This window comes from Aspergillus alliaceus (genome assembly GCF_009176365.1).
Source record: "Aspergillus alliaceus strain CBS 536.65 unplaced genomic scaffold BDW43scaffold_27, whole genome shotgun sequence".
Taxonomy (NCBI): Eukaryota; Fungi; Ascomycota; class Eurotiomycetes; order Eurotiales; family Aspergillaceae; genus Aspergillus; species Aspergillus alliaceus.
This window is the reverse complement of record NW_022474710.1, coordinates 356,871-384,732: the sequence shown is the minus strand read 5'-3', so window position 1 is coordinate 384,732 and position 27,862 is coordinate 356,871. Positions and strand designations below refer to the sequence as shown.

The 27,862-nt window shown below is 46.8% G+C and overlaps 8 protein-coding genes and 1 non-coding gene across 9 annotated transcripts; 6 read left to right on the top strand and 3 right to left on the bottom strand.

Annotated features, from left to right (window-relative positions):
- Window positions 1-203: 203 nt before the first annotated feature.
- On the bottom strand, window positions 204-2,275 carry cp6 (putative carboxypeptidase S1). Its single transcript, XM_032042264.1, has 5 exons — window positions 1,908-2,275; window positions 1,513-1,843; window positions 940-1,456; window positions 624-890; window positions 204-565 (listed from the first exon to the last, which is right to left on the bottom strand). The coding sequence occupies exons 1-5, from the start codon at window positions 2,162-2,164 to the stop codon at window positions 501-503; spliced, it is 1,437 nt and encodes a 478-aa protein (XP_031899461.1). The 5' UTR covers window positions 2,165-2,275; the 3' UTR covers window positions 204-500.
- A 1,106-nt stretch (window positions 2,276-3,381) lies between these two features.
- On the top strand, window positions 3,382-3,470 carry BDW43DRAFT_t142. Its single transcript has one exon. It is a non-coding gene; the product is annotated as a tRNA-Asp (tRNA).
- A 1,050-nt stretch (window positions 3,471-4,520) lies between these two features.
- Window positions 4,521-6,432, top strand: BDW43DRAFT_320083 (uncharacterized protein; the record flags this gene model as incomplete). The annotated part of the gene is made up of 4 exons (XM_032049022.1): window positions 4,521-4,575; window positions 4,610-4,978; window positions 5,031-5,701; window positions 5,782-6,432. The coding sequence occupies 4 exons, from the start codon at window positions 4,521-4,523 to the stop codon at window positions 6,202-6,204; spliced, it is 1,518 nt and encodes a 505-aa protein (XP_031899460.1). The 3' UTR covers window positions 6,205-6,432.
- A 6,014-nt stretch (window positions 6,433-12,446) lies between these two features.
- Window positions 12,447-13,665, top strand: BDW43DRAFT_312006 (uncharacterized protein; the record flags this gene model as incomplete). The annotated part of the gene is made up of 4 exons (XM_032047280.1): window positions 12,447-12,733; window positions 12,790-13,088; window positions 13,145-13,258; window positions 13,319-13,665. 4 exons carry the CDS (start codon window positions 12,447-12,449, stop codon window positions 13,663-13,665), a joined length of 1,047 nt encoding a protein of 348 aa, XP_031899459.1.
- Window positions 13,666-15,104: 1,439 nt separating this feature from the next.
- On the top strand, window positions 15,105-17,024 carry BDW43DRAFT_320079 (sugar porter family MFS transporter; the record flags this gene model as incomplete). Its single annotated transcript, XM_032049021.1, has 5 exons — window positions 15,105-15,300; window positions 15,355-15,856; window positions 15,909-16,033; window positions 16,182-16,724; window positions 16,755-17,024. The coding sequence occupies 5 exons, from the start codon at window positions 15,105-15,107 to the stop codon at window positions 16,847-16,849; spliced, it is 1,461 nt and encodes a 486-aa protein (XP_031899458.1). The 3' UTR covers window positions 16,850-17,024.
- Window positions 17,025-17,292: 268 nt separating this feature from the next.
- On the top strand, window positions 17,293-19,459 carry BDW43DRAFT_279064 (class I SAM-dependent methyltransferase). Its single transcript, XM_032042263.1, has 9 exons — window positions 17,293-17,550; window positions 17,616-17,656; window positions 17,706-17,792; window positions 17,838-17,879; window positions 17,931-17,997; window positions 18,052-18,302; window positions 18,350-18,683; window positions 18,738-18,820; window positions 18,877-19,459. The coding sequence occupies exons 1-9, from the start codon at window positions 17,491-17,493 to the stop codon at window positions 18,929-18,931; spliced, it is 1,020 nt and encodes a 339-aa protein (XP_031899457.1). The 5' UTR covers window positions 17,293-17,490; the 3' UTR covers window positions 18,932-19,459.
- Window positions 19,460-20,031: 572 nt separating this feature from the next.
- On the bottom strand, window positions 20,032-20,710 carry BDW43DRAFT_312003 (FAD-dependent oxidoreductase; the record flags this gene model as incomplete). The annotated part of the gene is made up of 2 exons (XM_032047279.1): window positions 20,032-20,609; window positions 20,698-20,710. The coding sequence occupies 2 exons, from the start codon at window positions 20,708-20,710 to the stop codon at window positions 20,032-20,034; spliced, it is 591 nt and encodes a 196-aa protein (XP_031899456.1).
- A 639-nt stretch (window positions 20,711-21,349) lies between these two features.
- On the top strand, window positions 21,350-21,773 carry BDW43DRAFT_279055 (uncharacterized protein). The gene has a single exon (XM_032042262.1). It carries the CDS (start codon window positions 21,376-21,378, stop codon window positions 21,655-21,657), a length of 282 nt encoding a protein of 93 aa, XP_031899455.1. The 5' UTR covers window positions 21,350-21,375; the 3' UTR covers window positions 21,658-21,773.
- Window positions 21,774-26,881: 5,108 nt separating this feature from the next.
- On the bottom strand, window positions 26,882-27,862 carry BDW43DRAFT_300948 (uncharacterized protein; the record flags this gene model as incomplete). Its single annotated transcript, XM_032044978.1, has 5 exons — window positions 26,882-27,022; window positions 27,058-27,163; window positions 27,433-27,542; window positions 27,617-27,657; window positions 27,691-27,862. 5 exons carry the CDS (start codon window positions 27,860-27,862, stop codon window positions 26,882-26,884), a joined length of 570 nt encoding a protein of 189 aa, XP_031899454.1.

Genomic DNA, 27,862 nt, shown 5'->3' with positions numbered 1-27,862 from the left:
GAACTAGTTCCCCCGAACCCATTATCTGTATAGCTTCTTGAGCAAGTTACTGGCCTCCAGCCCCTGTTAGCATCCCTCTAGTAACAATATAAGATCTAGGGGCTGCGCGCTTTCGCTGTTGCTTTTTATTTATAGCATGAATCTCAGTCATTTGGTGTCGTAGTAGAATGACTTTATATATAGTAGTTTCAGTTGCTTTTACTAGCTGACGGGGGTGCTTCGTTTGGGGAGCTTTCAAAATTGCGATGGACAAGTTACTCTATATACTGCATCTAGTTTTGCACTTCAGCAGAAGTATAAGGGGTCTTTACAGCCCACTCACTCTCTGCAGCGGCAGGTCCAGATCCATGCGTAGTAGTTGGGGAGGTAATATTCTTGATAACGTTATAATTGTGCGATCTGGTATGATGTCCTTCTTCGACCCAATTTTACATTCATTCCAATTCCTGCTATTATCAGCTTTCCAGAAAGTGATATAAGACCGAATGCTTTCGTGGAACTTATGTCGAAGAAAGGGGCTTCTTCTGCAGGATTTGTGTAAAGGCTTGAAGGGCGGTTTCCGGCTCTGCGTCAATTAGCAAGCGAACCCCAATGACTAAGAACTCCCAATTAAATTCGCTTACGGTAGTAGGGAACCTCGTGTCCAGCATCGTATACAGTCAGGAGATGGAAGTTGTCTACGGACTTGTACTGCCCAGTCTCCTTCCCGTTGACCTTGTAGGCACCTAGGGCCTTGCCCTTGAATTCATCGTGGCCAGAGAAGTCGACTGCATTTGCCACAGCGATACTTCCATCAACGTTGCAGATCCAATCGGCTGTTCCGGCCCAAACAAGGACGTTGACTCCAGCCTTAACGACCTCGGACAGCTGTGGCAGGGTCGAGCGGGCAACTACTCGAGTAAGAGACTGAAACTGAAAGCAACGATCAGACACACGTACTGTCTCCAGTTCTACCAAACTTCGCACCAGGCAGATTCGCGCACTGTTGGAAATCTGACCTCGCACCAATTGCCTTCTTCACGTCTGATTTTGTGAGGTAGTCCAAAAATGTCGAAGGTGGGTTGGGATCATTCGACGGTGCTCGCACATCGTAGACGTCAAAATCAACACCTGAGTTAATGATCTCGTTTTCGATCCCGTCTCCGCATACTGAACTAGCGTTTTGGCAGTCTTGGTCCGTTTTGGATTTCTGGCACTGTTGAACAGCTGGAAGGCACTTTGACTCGTAAAAGTTCAGGAGCTTGTCGTTTTGCGATTCGTCGATAAGCTGCTTGTAGGTATTGTTGTATGCAAATGTGATGTAAGCCTTCTCCTGCAACTCGAGGTCGTACATGCCATTATTTATTCCTAGGGCTACCAAGTTGATTTTTTCACCTTTCACACTGCCATCTTCAATAGCCTTGTTCTGCTCCAGGATGTAGGATGCGAAACCGGGGCCATAGTGGCCACCGTATGACTAACCCAGTTAGCATGTTCAGCGCGTATCTGTTGCTGGTCGAATGAAATCCTCACCTCGGTGAAAAGGCCAAAGTCGCGGCTCTCGTATTGTGGGAAATGATCATAGAAGGCCTGGATGAGCTTCCACACATAGGGCGCGGCAGTACCTGTGCTATCAACGTCGTTGTCTCCATACGAAAAGCCTACTCCGATAGGTTGGTCAATGTACAGCATGTTGGCGAAGTTGTTCCAGCTATGTTCATTCAAGGACGGGGTCTGCTCGCCATTGGCAAAGTGGCAGGGTCCATTCTCCTGGAACAGTCCGATCAAGGAGGAACAACCAGGGCCACCGTTGAACCAGGTAGAAAGAGGGGCTTTCTCTGGGTTGTTGCGGCTCTCGAAGAACCTGTTCATATATTAAATGCTTGCTCTCATAGCTCGGGCGCGACGCGGAGGATGAGCATTCGTACCAAAAGAACATGTTCATGTTCTCTCCTACACTTAAGTAGCCACTATACTGGTTGACACCTTTAGTGGTCTCGCAAATGCCGGAGTTATTCACATATTCCACTCTGACACCTGTCGCAGCATGTTCGAAGACGTTATAAGTGATCCCATCTTTCCTGACGTGTGACGCAGTAGTGCCTATTTTAGCACCTTTGGGAAGTGCCTGGACACATCCTGCAAGGGCCAAAGGCAGCAACCAAGTTGTGCTCGGGAACCACATTTTGGGCAAGCGCAGTATAACGGCGTAGGGCACACTAACAAGCAATGGGGAAATTGGTTGTCAGTTACTCTTGTCACAGCAGAAAGGAAACTTTTACACTGGAAAAGGCCGGTTTATATACCGGAGGGGCAGGGGTCAGACGCTACATGGCCCACTTGCGACTGAAGAGGGGAACGCAGCATCGGTATTAACTGACCAAGACCCGGTAGAATGTTGCCTAATGGGCGAAAATCAGTTCTTGGCAGAAAGCTTCAATGCAGAGGGATGTGATAAAATGCATGATTAGGTTACATCGCCGGTTTTGAATCAGTACATATAAGCAATTCTTCTAGCGGCTTGTTCCTGCAGTGCGCCGAAAGGCATTTCCCGAAAGGGTAATTCTGATGCCGATTCAGGTGGAGTGCCCGATAACCCTCATCCGAATGGACGGCCTGCGTCCCCTTTAATTGCCTTGTCCCGGAGTCCCCTGTAGATCTCCAGTCGAACCGTCGGGGGTCCGACCTTAACTGCTCCTCTTTAATCAAGCGATTCTGCAATGTGTGCAACATATGACGATATCTGCAGTACGTGCAGATAGATCAGTTGATGTGCCGCTCGTTTACCTTTGGCATCGCGACGATGTTACTCATGGCGTATTGGGTGGTGGAAGTGAACTCAATATCATAGGACCTGTACTGTCACATCTCCGCCCTAGACTCTTACTGTTTGTTATTGACTACACGCATGGGCGAGTGAATATTCTATCGCCATACGACGCTCACAATTATTTCTCAACAAGATGGCCGAATAAAAGTAACCTGGGGTCATCCGCCTATGGGGATACTATAATGAGAATCAACCCTGGAAGGTGAAATTCTGCTTTGAAGAACACCCGACAACTCCTTGCTTAGGCGGAGATACTTTGCAGCTGAATCCAGACTACGTATCACGGGCGGAGAATCGATCGGTGTGTTGGATAGGTTACAGGAGAGCCATAAGTAGCATCTGCAGGGGGTACTACGTAGGTAATCACACCAGCATCATTGCCCGGACCTCAATTCTGTAAGGTCCACCATAATATCATTGATACTGTCGTACGATAAAGAAGGGGGGTCTCAGTTGTTTGTTGGTCAGGTCGGATCGTTTCCGTGATATAAATATCCTTCCTAATATAGTCAATAACGGCAGGGCGAAACAGCCAAAAAACCAAGTGGTCGAGCGGTAACTCGATCATTTCATCTTCCTTGGTCTAACGGTTATGATTTCCGCTTGTCATCCCCATAAGGAACAAGCGCGGGAGACCGGGGTTCGACTCCCCGAGGGAGAGATCTTTTTTGGCTCCCTCCTTTCATATTTTGATAACATGTTGTGTGTAGTTCCTTTTGCCTGGGGATTTGCATATACTCTTACGAACATAGGATCTGTCAAACTGTGTTAAAATAATTCTCTATTCGAAAGTGGCGGGGCGACGGTTTCACGAGTTGAATATACTTTTATATCCGTAGAATAGAAAGTTACGACCACAATGAACGCTAGACAATATATAGATAGTGCCTTTCCATTCTGACCGCGTCCATATTCGAAATGTTGCCATGAGCGAGGCAAAACGTGCTCTATGAGGCACAACAATGGATTTGTTCATTGAGATCTGGAGCGAGGACCAGTTTTCTCCAGAGTGATAAGTCTACACCTTGCGTATTGTTCGTGTCTCGCGAGGCATGCTCATTATCCCTGACATGATTATCAGCGATCCATAAAACGTGTCAGCCTTGTCTGGCGTCTAAGTCGCCTGGTCTCTGTATATGGTAGCACCACGTGACCTATATTCACTTTCCACACGATGAGCAGCTTCTGGGGCCTTTCTTTCTTTTCTTTTCTTCCATCTTTTGCTTGGAAATTTCTCTACGAGGCAGATACTCGTGAATCGTATTGATTCAAGATGTCGAAGAAAAATCTAAGGCAGAATAAGCCCCCCAAGGGCCTGACAGCCAGTATCCGCAAAGCTATTAGAGACATGTATTCTCAGAAAGGTCACGTCGATAACGAAGCGATCAAATCTAAGTTCCTCACTACGCACCGAGGCCAAGAGGGTTACATCAATATGTTGGTGAACGAGTAAGTCCCTCGGCCTGAGTACCTCGTGCTTAGGTTGATGCCAGAGCTAGCTATGCCTTGTCAGTGCAACAGCGCAAAGGAAAGGATACTAAGAAGCAACCTGGGGTGCCCAAGCCAAAAGTGAATCAGAATGAGGGACCGATTTATGTAAGGAAGGGGGATTCCATTAGTCTTACTGACCAAGCCAAGTCGGACGGAGAAATACCTCTAACATTAATAGTAGGCTTCGAGGTGCGAAACGAGAAAGCATCCCGAGAAAGACATGGGTGATGGCATTACGGGAGAGAACCAGGAGAATGGTCATGCAATCTTACAAGGTTTGACAGGCATTACTCTTGGTATGTCAACAAGCATATTTTGTAACGAGGAGTATAGACTTCAAGGATTACCTCTCTCTCGATGGTCAGAAAGGCAAAGCGCCCTGTTTCACCACGTCGGCCGTGCCTTCTTTAGCGAAGCAGATTGGTTTCTTGGATGTTAATGATCAAGATGATCGCGCTGCCAAATACCAGAGACACAATGACGTCGAGCATGCAGTCTTGGTCTCTTCTATCGCAGGATCTATGCCCTCTCAATTTGCTCTTATGGGTGGAATGAAGGCCCAACAATCAGCAGTACACCTAGACCCTAGGGTGATGCTGAATACAAACGTTCCTTTCTCTGCCTTTATATGTGGAGTCCAGGGGAGCGGGAAGTCTCATACTACGAGCTGCATAATAGGTAGTACCAATTTCTGGAGCGAATTTTGCAACGAAGCTGACCCGTATGCTAGAGAATTGTTCCTTACCATTGCCTATTCTAGGGGCCCTGAAGCAGCCACTCTCCACAATGGTGCTTAATTTCAATGAGTACAGCTCGAACGTTAGCACCCAGCCTTGCGAAGCTGCATTCCTGTCTTCAGTTTTGCCGGAATGGTCCAAGCATGGACTCACTATCCCTGTTAGAGTTTTGGTGCCTCCATCCAATTTCTACAACCTCAAGACGATGTACTCTCAGATACCAAAAGTGGAGGTCCGACCATTTAGACTCAAACCGCGTCACTTGAATATTAGCACTATGCTATCTCTCATGTCCATGGTGAAGAACGACAAGATGCCCTTATACATGAGCCACGTGACAAAACTGCTTCGTGACATGGCGATTGAGAGCAATGGAGGTGCTTTCGATTACCTTGGTTTTAGAAGGCGTCTGGACACTCTCCGTCTAGATCGTACGCAGACGCCCTTTTTATATCAGAGGCTAGATTTGCTTGATTCTTATTTGGACCTCAAAGGGGAGCACAATGATGATTATTTTATTGATGGTGGTGTCACTATTCTGGATCTGTCTTGTCCATTTATGGATCAATCTACGGCTTGTATTCTTTTTCGAATTGCTATTGACCTCTTCCTGCATGCACATCCTTCGAGAGGTAAGATGATCGTGGCAGACGAAGCTCACAAGGTAAGGATCGCTGACTTGGTACAATCAGTACTGTACTCTTACCGCACAATTATCTTCGCTAACGTGATTTATGATGTTAGTACATGAGCGATACACCAGCGGCCAAGGAATTGACAGAGACATTCCTGAACATCATACGTCAGCAACGTCACTTAGGGGTCCGAACCGTTATCTCTACACAGGAACCTACTATCTCACCCCGTTTGATTGACCTTTGCTCAATGACAATCATCCATCGGTTCACAAGCCCCGAGTGGTTCCGAACGATCAAGAACCATGTCAATATTAGCAATGCGGGATACAACGGTAACGCAGAAGATAACTTCGATGGGCTCCAACAAATTGCTGGTCTGCGAACAGGAGAGGCTTTGGTTTTCGCGCCCTCAGCGTACCTTCTGGATGCACAAAAATCCATGATCAACGCTGCGCATAAGGCTTTCAGAATGGCGATTAGGAAGCGTATCACTTGGGACGGGGGGAGGACAATATTGTGTGTTCGTTGATGCCGGATGTTTTTACGTTGGGATATCCCTAGAGGCAGATAGTCATGTTGGTTTTACAGTTGGGTCGATGCTGGAAGTACCGAATCGAAAATATCGATTACGTTGGTTGTCAGAAGCTGGGAAAAAGAGCTACATAGTAGGTCGATGGAGTAGTAACTAAGGTCAAGAATATTTGTCAATAGCGGAGTGGGTGCTGGAATGTCCCCAACAGTTACTGACAGTTCAGAATAATCTTCTATCATAGCGGAGAAGGGGTGCAAGTTATAATTTGGCGGAATCGATTTTATACCTTAACGGAATGCCTCAGCTTAGTAAACGTCTAGAAGATGCTCTTGTGTTTGTAAGCCGTTCTACCATAACTGAACCTTTGATTAGGGGCACTTTTTAACTAGCCAACGTGAACGGTAAATTGCACTACCGCATATCAGGAATAGAAATATAGCGGCGTTTTCCATAGCAATCATCTGGCTCCGATGTAGAAGACTGTGTTGAAGCCCTGGATTTCCATTTGTTCGACTAGATTTAAAGCATATATGCGATGAGCCTCACAAGACAGGAGGCTGTAAAATCTACCAGCGCCTACCATAAGTTCCACTTAAAGTCCTCCGGGATGTTGTCTTATCACAGATTGTCTCTAGTCCTAGGCTGATACCAGTCTGGTCTTCCAACCTCGCTATGCTAAATCTATCGCTCCAAGGGACTAGAAATACAAAAGCTCCGACTGGTGGTGGCTAATGAGGTTTGGGGAAGGAAGCATATGGGGAACCGAATTCCGTCCGAATCACTTCGGACAAAGTGACCATCACTGGGTCAGTCTTCTAAATTCTCAGAGTACTTGACCAATGATTGCATATAAACTCATCATGTTTCTTAATATCCTACCAAATTTGACTACTGCGTCGTGTCTCTGCCTAATGTGACCCGCACAGCACACTCAGGCTTATTTTTTTATAGAATGTAGGGTCCGGTACAATCTACGTATCAAGTGCTCTTGGCTTCACTGTCTTGTCTTGACCATGACGTGAACGTCTTTCTATGAGTAAACCACTTAATTGGAGCAGACCGAAAAGACTTGATACTGATTTACTGCGTATATAGCGCCGGTGCAACTGGGTTCATCGGAGGAGACATCTGGTACTGTATCTCCAAAGCCCATCCAGAATGGGAATGGACATGCATTGTGGGTGGCATAAGCGGTGGCTCTAAGATAGCCGCTGTTTGCCCTAACGCTAAGGTAGTCTACGGTGATAATGATTCGAGGGAGCATATCGAAGAGGAAGCATCCAAAGCCGATATTATCATCCACACCTCTGCGGCGAAGATAACGAACCCTCTGCCCTCGCCAGTTATCGCTGCCCCGCCCATCATAATGCTACTGCCCTTGCATACTACGTCCGGGTATCTGAACTTAACCACCGATAATTGGGACACAAAGGATTTCGGCACGCGGTTCGATAAAGTCTACGACGAGGAGTTGATCATGCGTCCTGATCGTATGCCTCATTGTAAAGCCGACAAGATTGTCGGTGCTGCCTCGGAAAGAGTGAAGACCGCTATCATTGAGCCCTCTGTAGTATACGGGCGTGGGAGGGGCCCAGTTAAGCAATGCTCAGTTTCATTATTTGAGCGTTTATCAAACACAAAAGGGGCTTTCGCCACCCGCAAAGCCGAGAAAATCTGGCATACAGTTCAAACTAAGAACCTGTCGAACCTTTACCTGCTTCTGACAGACGTTGCTACGAACAATGGGATGGGAGGTCACTGGAACAACCAGGTGCTACTAACTTGCTGAGAGCAGATTATATGTCATGAAGGGTACGATGGCCGTACTTGGAAAGTTGACATTTTAGAAGGGGTTGGTCTAGTCCCCAGATTGAGCGTCTGACCGCCGATCAAAGCGAAAGCTTTTCCCGTATTCTAGAATCATGCTTGGCTGCAATTCTCGTGGCATTGCTATTAGGGCTAAGAAGCTACTGGATTGGAGTCTTACGCAACCAACGTTTTGAGGTAGAGATGGAGGAAAGACTCAATCATGACATTCAGAGACTGGGCCTGACAGTTAAGGACTCGTTTCTGTTGGCTAGTGGTTTTGGGTGGCTTGTTGTGTGGACCTTCCCCAGCGTTACAATGTCTGACCACCAAGTGATCATCTAGAACCTAGTGGACATTTAGGAGTCTTCATATGTCGTTCACCATCTTTTAAGTTGCCAATTAGAGTGCAATGCTCAAGCCTCTCATTGGAACCGCATTCTTGACTCTGGTTTACGCTCGTATTCGCCCAAGAAAAATTCGGACCAATGCAAGGGGGTAGTCGCATAAGACGGTGTGACGGAGGCAGTCCTTGCAGAATATAAAAAGCTTTCGGGTTTCCCCCAGAGGATTAGGATTGTCTGTACTTAAATATTACTACTGCAGCACCTAACACATTGTATACCCGCCCGTGTCCCATCTTCCAAAGTTCATCTACAACGATCTCCAAAATTGCCTCAAGATGAGAGTAAATTTCCTTGTGTATTCTGTGTTGGCCTTTGTTACCGGCGCAGTGGCCCTTTCACAGTCTCCGGAGGACTCCGATGCTTGCCTCAAACAAGGAGCTCTTTGTGTATCTATTGCGGGCCCTATAGGGACTTGCTGTCCAGGGTTGAAATGCGTCCTAGAGCCTTATGTGTCCGATACAGGGGTTTGTGATATCCCAACCACTTCTCATACATATACTAACACCCGGGAACAACTAGTACTGTCGATGTACTGAAGATTCTAGGGCTGCCTCCGAGTAGCAGAGTGGAATGCCATCTCTCGGCTCTGAGCCTATGATTGATGAGTCTTATTTGTTGCGATACGCAAAACGTGGGAGGCCTTCAATGCTTATTCCAAAATTGTAAAGTGATGTACGTGGCTTGATACTGGAAGAATACGGGAGATCATTTGAGCGTCTCTTGGGTACAGGATACGAGCCTGCCAACTTAAATAATGGCTTTCACAATGATTCGTATTTAATTCCTCACATATGTTATGGCCATTTTAGCGAGACTTTCGATGTCAACCATCAGATTTAGTGTATTTTAATCATCTATGAGGTTGTGCGCGTGAAACGTGTAGCCCTAACAGCTGGGAACAGTATTGGTAGAAGTGCCAATGCAGAATCAGGATTCAAGAAAGAGCTCTCACAGTTATATATGCGCATATTACAACCATGGCTTTTGGTTGGTCAAAGTAATCACACGGGTAGAACAGAAGATGTGAGAATGGTAAAGAAATGCCCCCGAAATCATCAGTGAAAGCCGATACAAGTACTTGGGCAAGTATGTTACGCCCATTGGTAGAACGCGGCAATTTTTCATTCTTCAAAAGCCTCTTATGACGCGGAGATGAAGTCTGCAAGCTCTTGGCCTGCCATAATGTTGTCCTATATACTAACTGCATGCATAAAGAACTAACACAGATCATTGATCGTAGCTGTCCCTCATCTATAGACTATAATTATTCACATAACCTCATCCGACCCTTGCTTTCCGGCGATCTAACTCTAATCTCTTCCACGCCGGAAAATCCAGTTTTACTAGAGGGCTCGCCACTCCTCCCCTGTTCATCTTCCGTCTCCCCCTTTGGGTAAGGAACAATAAGGGCACTGGCTCGTTCTTCCAGTGTGGCACATTTGTCCGTCTAGTTTTCCATAGCGCTCCGACCAAAGTTACAGTCCCGAGAAAACAGACCAGGGAAGGCAGTATAATCCATTGCTAGTGTACCGAGATATAGGTAATGCTCAATATGGCCCGCCCAACGGTCATATTACCTCGAAGGTTCTAACAGGGGAAAATTGATGTTGATTGTTGATTCCACAACTGAGTTTCTACCTAGGAGACCATCTAACAAAGAGCACACTTAGGAAGGCTGTGTCAACATATTCCCTCTTTTAGGATCCGTGTCTACTAGGCTATACGCCAAATCGCGGAAGGATTTTGTTATAGCCGCCGCTACGTTCTCCATAGTACACATGAGCTTATCTGCAGCATCAAAGCCGCAGCCAGTCATGCTGCCAACCATGCGTGCCGGTAATACATCCATGGTGACCACTGTATTATCATACTCACTGTGCGAAACGAGTCTGACTTTCCTGTTTATCTTTTGGAATGCACCATTGAAGAAACCTTTCAAGAATCTTTTCATAGATTGACCAGCCAACTGGGTGGTGTTGAACGTCTAGTTTGGATGCACCACGGGGTGGCGAGAAATCAAACATCGCACTTCTGTTCGAACCGTGCTTCTCAGTCCATACGGCCAATGTTTCACCACGGTACACACTGTTGTGAACAGTGGCCCGATATGCTGATAGTGAGACAGTATGAAGCATTTTTGTATACTATCGCCGCGTCATAGGAGGAGACTGGGTCAACTGCCATAAGTTGCACTTTACATTTGGTTTCATTAGGACGGAAATAGACAACCAGACCATTTTTTGGAAGAGCGTAGCTGCAGTTAATAAAGTTTCCATATGAAGGTATGGTGGTACAGTTGAGCTGAAATTGTTCGGTAACATTGGAGCAGTCGGCGCATTTCTAATGTAGCAACCGGGACCTAGTGTAGTTTCCTGTACTGTAGCTGTGTTGTAGCGTTGGCTATGGGCGTCCTCCATCCGTATTAAACAGTGCGTTGTAGACATTCTCTTTTAGCGTAGTGTAGACCAAAGGAACTACGCGCTTCTTAGCCAAGCCTTCGAGTGAGATCCCATCTATAAGTCTTACTCACTAGTTCTAGAGTCTAGCAGTGAAAAACAGTATCGTAATAGGAGTTATTTGCCAGGAGTGCAGTGTGGAAAACATCCGTCGTTGGATTAGGGAAATAATATATTGAGTTCTGCATGAAGGACCAAAGGCGATGGCAAGAATAAAAACTACTGCACCGCAGGCTGCAAAGTGTCTCCATATCTGGTTGGACTGCATTGGTATTTTTCACTGGGGCCAGAGACATACTTGGCCTTCAAAATCCAAATGAGCTCTGCACTACCGTAAACTCCCTGAATGGCCGAATCAAACGTCCACAGGCTGGGCATGGAACCATATCCATTTTAATTGACTAAGACCATCACTGATTGCGAACAAGATACAGACTTTTGAGACAGTACTTAGCCATGAGATGAGTGAGCTCAGCGACATATACTGCCAGGAAGGCTGCGGCTTCCCGTCCAATTCCGAGAGAATAACTAGCTGTTGCGGCTAGAGTGCCGGCTGGTATCAGAACCTCCAAAATTCCCAAGATACACTAGTTGTACAGCCGAGTCCTACCCTACATTACACCATGCTGGACAGATCATATTGAACGCCAAACCGACCATATGGAGTTAAGGCCATTAGAGAGCCGCGCGTCGACCCCAGAAGAAGAGCGCAAGCAACCCTGCATGTCAACCTCCGGAGGCCTATGATTACCAAGAGCGAACAGGGCAAAGCTCCGAGGAAGTACTAATATGCCGCTGCTTGATTTCGCTGTAGCATATTGTGAAGACATGCTCTGTTGTGTTGACCGCATGTAATAGAAACTAACTGGGACGATTCTCGCCCCCAGACATATAGGCACCCAACAAGTTATTGTGAGGCTGATGGACAGTTACAGGGTGACCTTCCCTAGGCGTATATTTACCAATTATTATTGACAGCTCCCAACTTAAGCCGCTTTTTTCGGACGCTATATCGGGATTGTCAGGAATAAATCACAGTGGAGGAAAAACGTCTACAATGCATACTATCCTTATGCAAAGCTTAATACCAAGACTGTCGCGAGCCACGCCTTCGTACGGCTTCCACAGAGGTCCCTAAACGTTCACTATCTCTTTCACCGTATCGACAATAGAGCGGGGTAGTCGACCTTACTATGGATGATTATATTCTCGTGACTGATTAGGCTGCCGTGAAAGGAATGAAGGAAATTATCTAGCTGTGTAAATGCCTTGCAGCATCCCTCTAGGTGAGGGTTCAATCCTTGTTCATCGTGGAGAGCATATCCACCTCAATTGCCGAAATGATACCACTCATGCAATGTACATCAAACGCCAATGGATTAAATGCTGTAACCGGTCAACTGTCTCTTTCCACTTTCTTCCTACGGCAATACGAGAGGGCTCGATCATGTCTAGTACTTAAGGTCAACTGTTCCGACAGTCTATGCGATTCGTTCACTTGAACTTTTTGAACCTGTCCTTATTTCATTAATTAGCTAAGTTAGCAAGGGGGTCAGATTGATCGAGTCTCATGGATATCGACGCAGAGACACTCTTTGTTCATCTTGGCAAACGTTATGAAGATGTCTTTGCGGAAAGTCCCAACATGCAAGCCTTTATCCAACAGGCAGCCACAAAGCTGCCGCCTCATAGAAAAGTGCTAGATGCTGGAAGTGGAACTGGGAAACCAGTGGCTCACATCCTTAGCTCAGCTGGCCACAGTGTGCATGGGATCGGTGTGTCGAAAGAAATGGTAAGGATTGCCAGTTCCCAAGTTCAGGGAACTTTCCAAATAGCAGACATGAGGGAGTTTAAACCGTGCGCCCCGTTCGATGCCGTCTTTGCCGTACTGTCACTGTTTCAACTCCCCCCAGGAGAACTATACTCAATGTGTTTCAAGTTTTCGAAGTGGCTACAAGCCGGTGGAACTTTAGTGATTGGAGTGCGCCCACCGAGCAGTGTATCTATGATCCAACGTGGAGTTGCGCACGGCAGATTAAAAAACCGTGGATGAGTCATTATACAAAGGAGACATTCTTTTCAGAGGAAGGATGGCGTCGACTGCTAGCGGATGCGGGGTTCGCGGTCGAGGAAGATTCTTCGTGGTTATTCTCTGGCAAGGATTCCGAAGCCTGCGAGGTGCAACATCTTTTTCGCACTCGAAAGGTTGAAAGTAACCTCTTCTCGGGCCATACCCATTACCAACTGCGGCTCACAAAGCTTTTCAAGAGGTATCGACTGCCGAGAGCTTTATGAATTACCTTAAAGTGAAAGACATGGAAACCATTGCCGAGCTCATGGAACCAAACTCTAGCATCCTTACACTCGGGGTTCCAAATAATGGTCAGTGTAATTGATATGTATGTTTCATCCCTAATTGGAAAGACTAACGAGTATCAATAGGGGTACAAGGTCTTGGTTCTAAAACCGAGGAATTCGACGGACCAGTGGAGGACCTGCCTTTCTCTACCGGTAGTTTCGATGCGGTGCTATCAGCCTGGAAGCTTGATTCAGCTAGTAGCCTGGAGAAACCAGTGGGGGAGTTAGTCCGGGTCGTCGATACCTCTTCTCGACAAGCTCAGGTTGTCCTTCTCCAAGGGGCACCCGATAGTGAAGTTCTCAAGCTTCTGAGAGGGATAGCCCCAGCACCTTTTCTGAACCACCAAGGGAGTCTTCTCCACTCGGCTAGTAATATATTGGCTGATCATAGCTTTGGAAACTTATCGTTCCGTCGTCCACGCACATTTTGAATTCCTCGAACAAGACCGGTCTGAACGGTGCAAAAAGGCAGCAGAGGTATTGGCAGGCCGTTAGCATAAAAGACGATCCTCAGTACGAAGAGATAGCTCGGGAACTTATGTCCCGGTTGGAACTACATTTCTAGGGGAGTGGGCACTCAATTAGCTATGGTATGGTAATGTTAGTCGCGCAACCGCTCCAAACTAAGCTGTTATAGGCTAAAGTTCGGTCTGATGCAGAGTAGGCGTGTATCAATGGCTTTAGGTGTGGATGTATTTCAGGTATATGTCCGTGTTTAGCGTTTCTCGCTTTATCTGCCTCCTCTTAGGCCTTACAAATTTCTGTACAATAGACTTGATGGGGCTCTAGTTATCGATCACTGCAGTGTGGCTCGACGAGGGCATTCACAACGCGGCGTTGCTCTGGTGGCATAGAACTCCCATTGAACTAAACCCAGGTTTGAGGTATGTGGCGAGGTTGTAACAGATCCTTTTCGAAGGCGTTTGGGATGTACATGCTCATCGATCAATGTCTTCTCCCGGGAAGCGGCGAGACACTTCCCACTAGTCAGAACGCTAGACATGCCCTAAGGTTGTCGACATGTCGGTCGTAAGTCTGTGTAGATAGTAGTACAAATGTATCGATCATGATGATACCAGTCATGGGGATAGTGCCGAAACTGAGCAATGACTTCTCGACTTGCATCCCTATTGCGACGCGTTGCATTATGATCGACAGCTCTGGGTTCCGTTTTCGGAAGTCACCCTAGACGGGGAAATACTTTGCTTGAGAGCTATCCTGGGACTTGGTCTCGCGCCGGATGAGCACCTTGCTTCTGGTTCTAGTACTTAATATACAGAGTAGACTATGCAGGCAGGTGTATCGATAAAGTAGATTCTTGCAAGATAACCAAGGCCTGATGCGATCGGAATACATTGCTTCCTCACCTCGTATGTTGGGCAAGAACACTATCTGATTGGGAAGAATAGTCTGTCCGTTAGAGTTAGGGGATTAATATGTAGGTGCCGAAGGGCGAGCAAATAAGCTGGCGGTCCTTGCGCAGTGGCATCCAACATCCCCAATCACAGTTGGAATCAAACTCCAACTCCGCATCGAAGGCCGCTTGGCAGATTCACCGCTCGCCTTGATTGATCCAGAAGATCAGGGATGAGGCCCCCATGACCAGTAACCCCGGACTGGAGCTACGCTTGGCCCTATCAAGGTCTACTCTCGTCCCGCTCTCAATGGTGTTATTTTAGTTGATATACCGTAATCGTCGGGTTTGCACACGAGCTCTAAGCCTATCGGCAATCGGCAATCTAGTGAACAGACGAAGGCTTATGGCGCTATCTTATATTTCCCGCAGAAGATAAAAGACTTTCTCATCCTGACCGGCTGTTGCACTTGCCTAGTCGTCGGTACGAAGCTCCGTCTACAGCTTACAATCAACATGGGCAAGACTCTAGGCCTCGTAAGAGCCTACTATACAGTTGCCCTGGCCTGTACTGGCTCGTTTCTCTTTGCCTACGATACCGGGATTATCGGGGGTGTCCTCACCCTTAAATCATTTCAAAACTCGTTTCGATACACCGCGAAGCAAAAGTCGACGATAAATTCCAATTCCAATAGTCTCTTACAGGCCGGTGGTAGGTTACTACTCCAAGCTTTATTCGCATTCACACCAACTGATGGTCACAAAGCCTTTTTTGCTTGTTTTTTCGTCTGGCCATTTACTGCCAGGTTTGGTCGACGATGGTCTATCGTGCTTGCTTCTGCAATTTTCTGCGTCGGGGCCATCATTCAAGTTACCCCCACCCATTCTGTAGCCGCGTTCTACGTCGCACGCGTGGTTAGTGGGATTGGCGTCGGAATGGCGACAGTTATTGTTCCCATGTACACCTCTGAGATGGCCCCCAGGTCCATCCGTGGAAGGTTGGGAAGTTTCTTCCAAGGCTTCTTCGTCCTGGGAGTTTTTTTCTCGTACTGGATTGACTATGCGGTGGAGAAACACATCCCTTCGACTAGTGATAACCAGTGGCAGATCCCCATTGGGTTGCAGTTAATACCAGGTGGTGTCCTGGGGTTTGGCATTCTGTTCTTGAAAGAAAGTGTGCGGTGGCTGGCTAAGAAGGGACGGCACGAGGAGGCTATGCAGTCGTTGGTGTGGATTAGAGGAGGGGAGACTGACGAAGTTCGAGCAGAGTGAGTTGGCACTCCAAGAAGGCAAAGGAAGCGGACACCTAACTCAGTATAGAATGATGGAAATCCTAGAAGGTATAGAGGCCGAAAACCTAGCGACAGAGGGTGTAACATGGCAGGAAATCCTGAGAGTGCCCGCCAATTTACATCGTATGTGTATCGCAATCACAATCCAAATAGGTGCGTGCCCCAACTATTACGCTCACTTCTCATTGTTCGAGAGAAGCTAACAGTGAACAGGAGTTCAGATAACAGGAAACACATCCCTGGCGTATTGTAACTGCTCCCACACCTGTACAAGTCTGAGAAATTACCTGACCGTCTATAGATGCACCTCAGATATTCCAGGCAGTTGGTGCTGGCGACAATAGCTTGTTTGTGAGTGGCTTCTTCGGAGTCGCAAAAGTCATATCCTGCTGGTTCTTCCTTCTGTTCCTCGTGGAGCGCATTGGCCGGCGATGGTCGCTTATTATTGGTGCCTTTCTCATGGGCTCACTGATGCTGATTGTCGGGATCCTGTCGAAATTATTCCCCCCCGAACCAGACGCCGCCAGCATCAGCCCTGCTGGTATTGCATCTATCCTGATGGTGTACTTGGAGGCCATGTGCTATAACATGTCCTGGGGTCCAGTTCCATGGCTATATATGAGTGAGATCTTCCCCACTCGGATACGTGAGCCCGGAATTGCAGTCGGCACAGCAACGCAATGGCTATTCAACTTTGTATTCTCGCAAGCCACTCCACATGCTCTTGATAGTATGGGATGGGGTATGTTTCTTATGTTTTGCGTCTTCAATTGGATTCTGGTGTTGTATGCCTGGTTTTTTATCAAGGAAACCACGGGCAAGTCCTTGGAGGAGATGGAAGAAGGTTAGTACTACCTGAGTAAGGGTCGTTAAGTTAACCTGCTGATTATATTCTACAGTTTTCAATTCAAGCGTGGGCATTGCCACAAAGAGGCACGACGAGACCAACCGCTCCAGGATAAGCAGTGAATAGACTCTGGATTGGAAACCCCGGGAGATGTATACTTGAACATTTCTTCAAGAGAAATACTAATGATAGATCGACCTAACACCAATTTGGCAAGTCTTTCAACGTTGGGTTGTCAGATTTCTCGAGCACCTGTTGGCAATATCAAGTGATTGATATCAATTAACCAAAGATGGCTCCAAACAACCCCGTGCTGCTGGCATTCACCCTAAAATTGGTAGTATAATATAATGGAATATATATAATAGGTCCATTACTGGTTTTACACCCCTAGGCCAAATTACTAAAGGTGACCACGTTTTGAAGTTCCTCTGATCCCTGCCTATAATCCAACTTATCTCGCCGCATGAGGAAAAGCAAAAGCCCCAGAATTAATATCAACTCCCCTTAGCCCCCGCTAGGGTAGCATTGACCTACGTCCCTAGTACATGGCCTGACCCAGGCTGCCACACTAGCATATGTTATTGGATGCTATTCCTGCCAATGCATCAAACGGTCGCTGTACCCACTCCCGCCGTTTTTTCCGAGGCAGATCAGCGTCTTTAACTACGTGGAATTTCCGCGCTATCTTTTTTCTCTTCATCTCCTTTCATTTCCCATTCAATTCCATTTTTGCCAGGCATAATCTGCACTACAAGTCACCATGACCAACCAACGCACCTCGCTTGAAGCAGGTTCCGAAGAGGAGGCTTTTATTACAGTCGTGAGTCCCCTCAAAGCGAGAGTATAAGTCATGCCCGCAATAGCTCACCAAGTTTCTTCACTTAGGACACAGACCTCAATGATTCAGAGTTTGGGGACTCACAATCGTGCGTCCACAAAGGGAACATGAAAAGCACCTTAAACTAACCCTAGCAGTGAACTTACCTCCCTCCGCAGCAGCATCACCAACTACTACTACGAGAATGGCCGTCGCTACCACGCTTATCATGCGGGCGCTTACTGGTAGGAAAAGTGACAGACTAAATAATCGGCTACTGACCGAGGTAGGGGTCCAAACGATGATCAAGCCCAGGAAAGCATGAAAGTCGGGTATGTGTCCTATTGGCAGCCACTTACACATGGCTTGGCTAATTTCCAAAGACACGAAGTTTATCGCCTCCTCCTAAACGGCAAATTATATCTTGCTCCTATCGCCCAGGACCCCAAAGTGAGCTGTCACAATTAATATGATGGAGCCGACAGAACAGTGCTGATCAGATAGGATGTTCTGGATATCGGAACAGGAACAGGATCATGGGCTGTAGAATTCGGCGACATGCATCCTTCTGCCAGGGTTATCGGGACGGATTTATCGCCAATCCAACCGTCATTTGCCCCGCCGAACGTGCAATTTGAGGTAGATGACTGCTGTGACCCTTGGCTATATGAGAAAGATAAATTTGATTTTGTCCACGTGCGCAGTCTCTACGGCTGCGTGGCCGACTGGGATAAGTTTTACAAGGAGGCCTATAAGTGCGATTCATCACATCAGCGCTAGACGGTTCTACTAACAGGTTTAGGCACATCAAACCAGGCGGATACATCGAGCAACTCGAGCAATCAGTTCATGGGAAGTCTGACGACGGAACGACTACAGGAACGATGTACAACGAATGGGCGCAGCACTTTTTCAACGCTGGAGATAAGTTTGGGAAGACCTTCCGTGTTGTCGACGAAGCAAAGAGCCGAATGCAAAAAGCGGGGTTTGTCGATGTTGTAGAGCGCCGATATAAATGTCCCTTGGGCCCATGGCCGAAAGATCCTCATTTCAAGCTTTTGGGAAAGCTAAATCGGGTCTATGCTGAGGAGGGTATTGAAGGCTATGCGATGATGCTGTTTACCAACGTTCTTGATGTATGTCGAGCCCTTCCATATGCGCGGTTGGACTTTTACACTAACCTTGTGCAGTGGACACGCGAGGAAGTCGAGGTGTATCTCGCTCGGATGAGGAACACCTTAAGGGATTCTTCGATCCATGCATATCAAGAGATGTATGTCCATGTTCGGGAAGGGAAATGTGATTCTAGAAGTAATCTGACTGCTACAGGGTTGTTGTATATGGAAGGGAACCGCTTGTGGGGGAAGCCGCGAAAACATCGTGAGTTTCGAATTTCGCTCTCACTTTTTGGCTTCAGGTTATGTCGATTCACCTCCGATTATACGTGGGGCGCATTGTCGTGGACGTAGATTATATGTACAACTACACATAGCATGTGGCATTATTTGTATGTTACGGACGATGTGTGATGTCAATTATTTTTATCTATTAATCAAGTTTAACGTCCGTATCGAGCCGTTGGCTATGACAGACACATATGCTTAGGCAATGGCTTGGGCCACTGCCTCTAAATGGCCCCTAGGGGCTCTATCAGCGCCCCTCTATTATATTTATGCTCATTCTAATCCTTCTCCTCGCCCGAGCTGCCTATCTGTGCCAGAGACTTGAGGCTACGCCCCTTCTCGGTATTTACTACTTGTTGGGCGTTATCTAGGCGCGCCTAGACTACTCTTTCTACTATCTTTTCTCTCTATTTTCTGCTTCTTCTACCAGCTCTAGGTCCTAAAGATTATTCCTAGAGGCTTTATTTATCTCCCTAGCTGCCTCCCCTAGGAAGCAGCCAATGTTTATTATGGCCAGCAAAACAGAAACTGCCTGGCAGCGCAGCAGTGAGTGAGAAGGACGAGGAGATCTGTGCGGGTATCGCCTGTGGACCTCAGAAGGAACTGTTGCCTTGGTGATGAAATAGTTGGGTTGTATGAGGTCTTGCTTCTCTTTTCCGTTTTCCTTTGACATTACCTTGTTCTGCGATTTTGCTAGGTTGTATTATGCATTTTGGTGGGCTCTGCAATTGTATCTAGCCTGCGGCATTAAATCGAATTAGATTTGTAGATCACACGAAACCGCGGTTCAGGTGGGTAGTAGCCTTAAACACGCCATGTAGAATTATATAGAAGTTTTATGGTCTGCAGTTCGGCATTGCTATATTACAACAGTCTAATTAACCGTGGCCTATGTAAATAGGACTTGGAACTATATGATAAAGACTTTACAATGCTTGTTGCTCCTTCTGTTTGGTTCTTGAGAAGTCATCCAAGGGCTTTAGGTTCGGACCCTCAACACAAACACCGTCGCAGCTAAACCGACTTCCATGAACCGGACAATCCCAGCTCTTCTCTGCGGCGTTCCAACTGAGCAACCCTTTCATATGAGGGCAGATCGCGCTGAGGCTATGCGTTTGACCTCATCCTTGTACACGGCTATCGGTGCTGCTGCGTCGGCCTTGTTAAGCACACCACCACTTCCCTCCGCGAGATCTTCGATACCTTTAATGTCGGTTTGGAAATAGCGCTTGTATTGAGTGTTGATTTGCATGTCATGCTGAAGCATGCTTCTAAGCGATTTGGTGATACTTCTTAGTCTCTTGGGATTGTAAAGGGCCGCCCACGGCTTCTCCACCCCGTCAATCTCGTCTGCGATCAGTTTCCCCGCCAATATACCGTGAGTTAGTCCGTTTCCGCTATCGCCAGTAACGACATATATATGGTTCATTCCTTGGTTCTTTCCAATAAAGGCCATGTAGTCTACTGGCTCAAAGACCTGCCCGCTCCATTTGTAGTCAACGGAGCCGGCCTTGGTGAATCGCTTACGCACCCATGTTTCCAGCTCTTGGAAGCGACCCTCTACTTGATCCTGGCCCACTTTGTGGTTGCAGCCTCCGATAACCAGGTAGTCGTTATTTCCGTCGCAGTCCGTGAAGCGGATATACTTGTATGCTTCACCTTGGTCGTAGATAAGGCAGGCTCTTCCTTTCCAAGAAAATTTCCTCGAGTAATTTGTACAGAACGTGCTCTAGAAATCCGGTTTCACTGCAGAGGCGCATTTTCTCAAGACATTTGCCCTTATAGTAAGACCATTATATGCATCTAAGTTCCATTTTTCTCGAAGATATCGCAAGAAATCATTGCTATTCCCTGCTAGTTCTGAATCTTTTAGCTGAGGTATCTCCTAAAGCAGTACATAAGCAGTCGCTGATGTACTGGCCTGAGTAAATCCCATGGCTCCTGTGTGCCTACTTTCGTGGATAAGAGCGGCGACAGGGTCAGACCTCATTAACTACGCTCCATGACTCAACTCGAAGGCCCAGAAGTTGGATAGATCATTTGTCTATCAAGGTTGCCGTATGACCAGCCCCGGGGCGACTTTCGACCACGTCGCCTATTCGCCCGACGCCGGCGGTTTTAGCTATATAAAGAAGCAGGCTCTACACTAGGCTAAGCGCTGAGATCCAGTACCGAACCTCCCAAGCCCGCTGCTTCCCAACATATTAATATCATCATTCCCCCGAGGATTAGCCTGCGCCTGCCACCTTCCCCTTTATATTCACCAAATACCCTCCCAGTATTCCTGCGTGAGTTGCAAAGGTATGATATCCCCTTTCTCCCATCTTTCTTTCTTGATCAGCCCTCTTCTGCTCTTTATCTCTTTTGTCTCTCTCTCTAGGGCTAACTACACCACTCTTAGATTATCGCCTGATCTAACTCCAACATGAGACCCCTTACCTACCTCTCCCTCCTCCTCGGCATCTCCGCCACCACCGCCCTCGCCGCTCTCCGCCCAGACGCAACCCCCGACGAGGTCGCCGCGGCGAAAGCCGAATGCGGGTCCCTAGGCGTGATGAGGATCGACCCAGCAGAGCTGCCCGAGGGCGTTAAGATGTCCAACGCCCGCATGTGCGCCGACCATCCCCTCGGCTCCGGGGCGTACCCGGATCCGGGTCCTGGGGCTTTCGCCAGGTTCCGTCGGTTCTTGCCGAGTTGGTTATTTTGAGAGGACAGCCCGGGAGCTGGGCCGAGGCCCTATAGGTAGTCCGGCACGCAGGCTTCTTCTGCTCACGCGCGGGCTAGTCTTTCATACCCGGTCTGGTTGCCTGCGCTGTGCGGTGGGAGCAGCCGTTTGGGAATGGAGCTCATGGAAATATAGTGTCGTTTGATGTTGATTTTTGGAACAAGCTTGATTAATACAGTCTAGCTGGAGGATAATATTCCGATATGACAGCATATAAAATTCAACGATAGTAACATTTTAGTTAATTCCATTAATTCCATTAAGTAGTAAATTAACTATTTCTATAACCGCCTAGTATTCACTCGCCCGCGTAGCGTATATAGAAGGGTTGGTCTGCTGTTCCAGGGAACAGACATTAAACCGTTTATCCATAAGGAAGTAAGAGAGCTAGATATTTCCATTTCATGGTGCGTTGCAGCTATTCCTCCTGTCTTTGCTGCCGGGCCTTGGATCGAAGCTGTACAGGATCATAATAGCAGGGTGATCCTCCCTGCTCCCGCGATGATATCGATATCGTTTTCCTAGTATATAATAAGTGAACCGCCACCTAAAAGAGCAATTTGAACATACTTCTCACACTTACATATCCTTACCTCTTTCCAACAGCTCGGAATAAACCTTTATTATGAACTGGGAGAGCTAATAATCCGCCCGGGAGAGAGAAAACAGCAACGTAATGCTAACAAAGGCAACAGGTAATGTCTTTATGTACAATAATTAGGTCCATTCTCGCTCGCCTTGCTTTATTTACAGTGCTTGATCTAGAGGCTAATATCGGCAACAAACCTGCGCGCCGCCCCAATTTTCACGCTCTATTTAACAAAGAAATCTGGGTTTTCGCCACAGATTTGCTTCAGATCAAGACAGTTGTCTAACGCCATATCACGAGCTTTCTTAATATTTCCCTTAGGGCTCTCGGTACCCACGCGTGATATATGCCAATCAGTATATTCCTCGAGCGCGACTTCATGTAGCCCGGGAATATCGATGGGAGGCTGGGATCATTCTTGGAGTTGACTCGGCGCCACAGGAGGAACTTATCAAAGGTAAGATGACTGTCGGGAGAACATGGATATTTATTTATGGGAGTATTGATGCAGTTGCAGTGTTTGGGGATTTATTTTGTCTTAACCCTCGCTGTCCTCTTCTATATATAGTTATTTGCGCACGTTGTCAGGAATATCATTATTGGAGTCTAGAACGCCTCCTTGCTCGGCATATTTAACAAGGGCTCTCAAGTAATATGTCTTGGGTCGGTAATACTCTTTCCCTTCCGGGTCCTGCCAGCAGTACTGACCCTCATGCTGACAAGGTGGCCCAGGGCATCGCATTTTCTGATACATATCTCGCCAAACCGAAGGCTGTCCCGAGGAGACTTCGGCATCGATTTAGTCATCTCGATCACGGAGCATTCTGTTTGTTACTAAGGAGGTTCCTCTTTTGTCAGTGCTCCTTGGCAGGGGGTGGGTGTCCTCCATATAATTAATAGAAACAGAAATCCTCAGTTTTTTGTGGCGCTTGCGAAGCAGATTTTGCCACATTTGGAGCTGCTTATTTATAGCTGTCCAGTCAATATCTTTCTTCTAGAAGCGTTTCGTAAGATCACGCTGTGAGCGATCATTTATAGATACCACAACTGCCGTATTATCAGGCCTCACACGCCAGTTACGGGCTTCTTTCTGGCGCACGATACGCTCGGCCTTTGTTTAATCCCCTGCCAATATAAACTAGGCGTTAAAACCAGGTCTTGTTTAGTATCCTTTGCCAGGACCCGGTTATTAAGAGTCACTTTCCACTCAATTACATAAGATAGATACTCATCATCTGTTGATTCATTGTCCGATTCAACGTTATTAAGGAAGTTTGGCCGACCGAAATGGGATTGAGGTAGTAGAGTGGAATACCCGCCACCAACATAGTCGGGCGAAAATCCATATTCAGATGGCGTCGTTCACGACCGAAGTCACCAGTAATAGGGGCATACAAAGGGCTTTGCTCCCAAGTACCAGCTCGGGAGGCAATATGGCTGTTGAAAGAGTTCGGCGTCCTCTCCTCGAGGCAAAAGACGCCACCGAAGAGCCTAATATTAGAACCATCGTAGGTTAGATTTCACGTTGTGAATCTATCTTTGTATCATGGGGGAACCAGTCAGACAAGCTGAGAAGGATAACAAGCAGGGTCATCCGCATTACGCCATTGAGTTCCTGAATAGCTGCAATAAGCACCAAATTGCCACATGGCTGGATAAGAACAGGAAGGCTATTAAGAGTTTGCCAGATCTGCCAGGCGATGTGACTCATTTCCAGCTATCTCGAACAAAGCCGGACGAATGATATTATTTCAGTTACAATTTAATTTGGTAACATCTCAGGGAAGAGGCTATTCCGGGTCCTTTCTTAATACAGTTTAGCTGAATACGCCTTAGGGCTTGAAAACATGTCAAAGAGTATATGACCCGGGCACCATTTTGCTTAAAGATTGGCAGGCTCAATGTTATATTGACTAGGATGCATCGAAGTGTCTACCAACGGTAAGACAAAGGTCCCATGTATTTTGACCTTATCAGGTATCCTTGACCTGTTGATTAGTCTACATATATTGGATCTATAATAAATGCTAGACAGGGATAACCCATAGCTTCCAGCCTCAGTGCTACAAAATATAAGAACGAATAGATAAATCTATACGCCTTGGCCGCGCCCTAAGACAAGGTGGAGCACCATCGACAGATCTCGCATGCTTCCTCTTCTTCATAGTCGGATATATAGTCAGCACCAAGCTCAACTTGCCATCTGTTGTCCGTCCATGCATTATTGTTTGCTAATTTCTTTCAACTGCTTTCTAGGATGCCTCCCTCTATTTAGGGCAGTATACAATGGTGTGTCCCCGTTGTGAGACTGTGAGTTTGGATTGGCACCCTTGCCCAGGAGATATTCAATCATTATATAGTGGCCGCTACAAGCTGCAAAATGCAGCGGCGTGAGACCAGCGGCGTTAGTAGTGTTCTCTTCTGTAGTTTTAGATAGCTGATGTTTTTAATAAGTTCTATCCCCAGTTTCCGTACTAATAGTCCATAAGTTTCTCTCAACGCCAGTATTGATGTCACACCCGCCTGGAGAAGTACGTCTGCAACTTGGCGATTTCCTGTCGCAACTGCATAATCTGCATAATGCAGAGGGGTCATGTTATCAGTATCGCACAAGCTAGCATCAATATCCCGCGATAAGAGCAAGTGGGCTACATGAGCACTCTGATCCTTTCCGGCAAGCACTGTTGAATGTAACATAGTCCGACTCATTCTATCTAGGGTATTGATAAAGGCCCCAGCATCCAATAGCTCTTCTGCCGCTGCAACACTGAGCTTTTTTGCTGCAGCCAGTAAGGGTATCTGCCCCTCTATATCCCGAATCTCGGTAAGTGCACCTTTCAAGAGGTATGTTAATACAGGGTTGTTTTTACTTGCTGCGTAATATAGCGCAGATCTCATATCGGTATCTGCCACATTCATATCGAGCCCCTCTCATGCAGAAGCATCTCAACTGTCCGTATCTACCCTTCCATCACTGCCCGATGTACAGCGGTATAACCAAAACTATCTACTGTAGTGATACTTGGTGTATCCTTCGGGAAGTCTTTAACTTCCTGACGTATTCTAAAATATGCGATGATATATAACCGTATAATCCCTCCCAGTTTCCTTAACAGACGGAAAGTAAATCCTTCTTCTAGTAGGACCTGCGCTGCGCTGGTAAGCGGCGGGTTGTGAAGCAGGAAATTCGATGTTAACTGTTTGGCTTCAAGATAGGCTTCTCTACCATAGTAATCCCAATACTACACAACGTATTTGTAAAGGGGATTATCTTTTAGTCGCTGTCGGTATTCTCCCCAAGTCGTAGTCGGCCCCCTCTCAAAACTTTCGTATGGCAAGTAGGTCACGCAACTCTTTACAATATCCAAATCAGCATCGAGAAACCGTGCTGTCCAAGATTGGTCAATGTACTCCTGCGCTGTGAAGTGGGCCAGGCGTACTATTCCAGAGCCTTTGTCAGCTGTGAAAGCCAGCACAGACATCGACTATCACTTCAATAGTCGGGATATTATCTAAATTGATTGTGGATGAGTGTTCCGTAATAGCTAAGGCGTGTTGTAGCTCTATGATTCCCAATGGTCGCCGTGCGCGAAATATCCGAGAAAGAATCCGAGCAGCTAGTACTCTGCGGCTCATTAGCTGCTGTTCAATTCTATGTATAATTCTGTCGTATGCCTTCTCGTATGCGCCGGATACTTTAGGTAGCATTTCCAAAGTCCTTTTAATTTCGGAGACAGTTATTGTAGTCTCTAATGACTGCAAATGAAGATATGCGAGGAGAAACCTGACCCAAGGTTCAGCAGACTACTAAGTAATGGTATACGTGCGTACTCTTACATCCCACCAGCTGCTTGGATGATTGCCGATTTAACCTTTTCTTCCAACCAAGGGTTATCCAGAACAAGTTTTGATAGTTGAGCTATATGGCCATCAAGATATCTCCGGATGTCTTCATCGCGAACATGAATCCCGAGCACGATACTCCCTCTTTGTTCAAGTTCTGTCTCTATGGCGTGAACGTGTCGGGAAGTTACTAAGAGATTTGCACAGATTCTATCCTGCAGACTAAACAATGTTGTAGGACTTCTAACCTTAACCTGACAGAACCATTGCATTCATATAGAGCGTCAATGATTATAAAGGTCCTCGTATATCCGCGGATAAATCCACCAAGATATCGACAATATCCTCCGATAAAGGGCGAGTAGCTCGGATTCTGTGCTGTTTGTAAAACCTTCTTATGAACTCCGGAATAGAGGGCCGAATTAACTGCGAAAGAACGCTTGAAAGCAGATCATTACGCGATGTCTGGGGCTTTTGCCAGTCATAGTATACATACGCGAAACCAAAGTTCATGTTCAGGTTCCTCTGGTAGTTCTGGCAAAGGTAATCGATGACAAAAGAGGCAGCAAAAGTCTTGCCTGCACCAAGAATGCCAGGGCAGAAAAGAGTCTACTCGTCCTGATCCAACCATTTCCGGAATTCTTTAGACTTAATGAGCCATTCACCTGTTCCTTCTTGCTATCCGTCTAAGCATAAATTTTTGTTTGGAATGCTCAATTCCTCCAAACCATGTGCGAATGGCTTCATCTTCCCGACTGCTCGTAGTCTTCGCTGCTATCCACCGCCGCGATAGATGACATAAAAGGTCTTTTGCATAAGAGCTGCCACCATTGCTGCATAACCTTGCCACTGGTTATTTTCATGAGCGTCCAAATAGTCACCTATTCCCCGAATAACCAAACAAGAGAAGTGGTTCTTTAAGCGCGCAGCTTCCATCTCGAATATAGAACCGCCTTTTCCACTGCAAACTTATCATGTATTGAAGCATCCTTCATGAGTTGGTTGCCCGATGCAATTAAGCCATAGTGGATCATGGGATTGTCATCCGTTCCAGCTCTCTAATGGCGCATATCTAAACTGGATCTGCTGTCGTCATAGTCTGTCCCTAAGCGGAGCAAAATACCTAATATGCTTAGAAGGATATCCCAGAGAATCTAGACCTAAGACTCAGCCCGAAACTTCAAAAGCAATGACGATGCTTTTAACCATACCTCCACTGACAACAACGTAGATTTGGTCCAGTAGGACCGCCTATTTGGTCACCTTGGACGCAGGCACCATCAGATTTGTAAAGCTTGTCAGTGCATGGATACGGCCTTTAATACTCCTCTTGTAATCTTTCGTGCTTCTTCAGGACGCTAGTTATAGATTCCTCGAGCCGATGGCCCTTGCTGTCATATTTAGCCCGCAGCCCATTTACAGCCGTGAGCAGACACTACGGTGGCTGATTCAAAAAGCTCGTATCTTGAAAGGCTTCGTTTTTTTTTTACCGAGGTCATAATAGATCACACCACCCGCCTTATTGCCAGGTGTACTGACAACAACATCGCCTAAGCGGATATCGTGGTTTTAACTAGGCGCACCTCTGTCAATACTAATTAATAGGCCAATCTTAAGATTCTGGAAGCTATGCAACACGTCTCTCGCGACGCTCGCAGCAGAGTATATACCATAAGTGCTATTAGGTGAGACAGCTATAACTACAAGGTAGGCTTTAAGCCTGCCGAAAGTGTAAGTATAGTATTGTTGCCGCAT

What these genes read in the sequence shown, in the direction of transcription:
- cp6 (XM_032042264.1), bottom strand. Translation starts at nt 2,164, where the DNA reads ATGTGGTTCCCGAGCACAACTTGGTTGCTGCCTTTGGCCCTTGCAGGA. An exon ending in ACTTTGGCCTTTTCACCGAG is followed by an intron (nt 1,457 to 1,512) that starts GTGAGGATTTCA and finishes TAACTGGGTTAG; the next exon opens with TCATACGGTGGCCACTATGG. An exon ending in ACACGAGGTTCCCTACTACC is followed by an intron (nt 566 to 623) that starts GTAAGCGAATTT and finishes TAATTGACGCAG; the next exon opens with AGCCGGAAACCGCCCTTCAA.
- BDW43DRAFT_279064 (XM_032042263.1), top strand. Translation starts at nt 17,491, where the DNA reads ATGACCAACCAACGCACCTCGCTTGAAGCAGGTTCCGAAGAGGAGGCT. An exon ending in CAGGAAAGCATGAAAGTCGG is followed by an intron (nt 17,880 to 17,930) that starts GTATGTGTCCTA and finishes TAATTTCCAAAG; the next exon opens with ACACGAAGTTTATCGCCTCC. An exon ending in ATCCATGCATATCAAGAGAT is followed by an intron (nt 18,821 to 18,876) that starts GTATGTCCATGT and finishes TGACTGCTACAG; the next exon opens with GGTTGTTGTATATGGAAGGG.
- BDW43DRAFT_279055 (XM_032042262.1), top strand. Translation starts at nt 21,376, where the DNA reads ATGAGACCCCTTACCTACCTCTCCCTCCTCCTCGGCATCTCCGCCACC.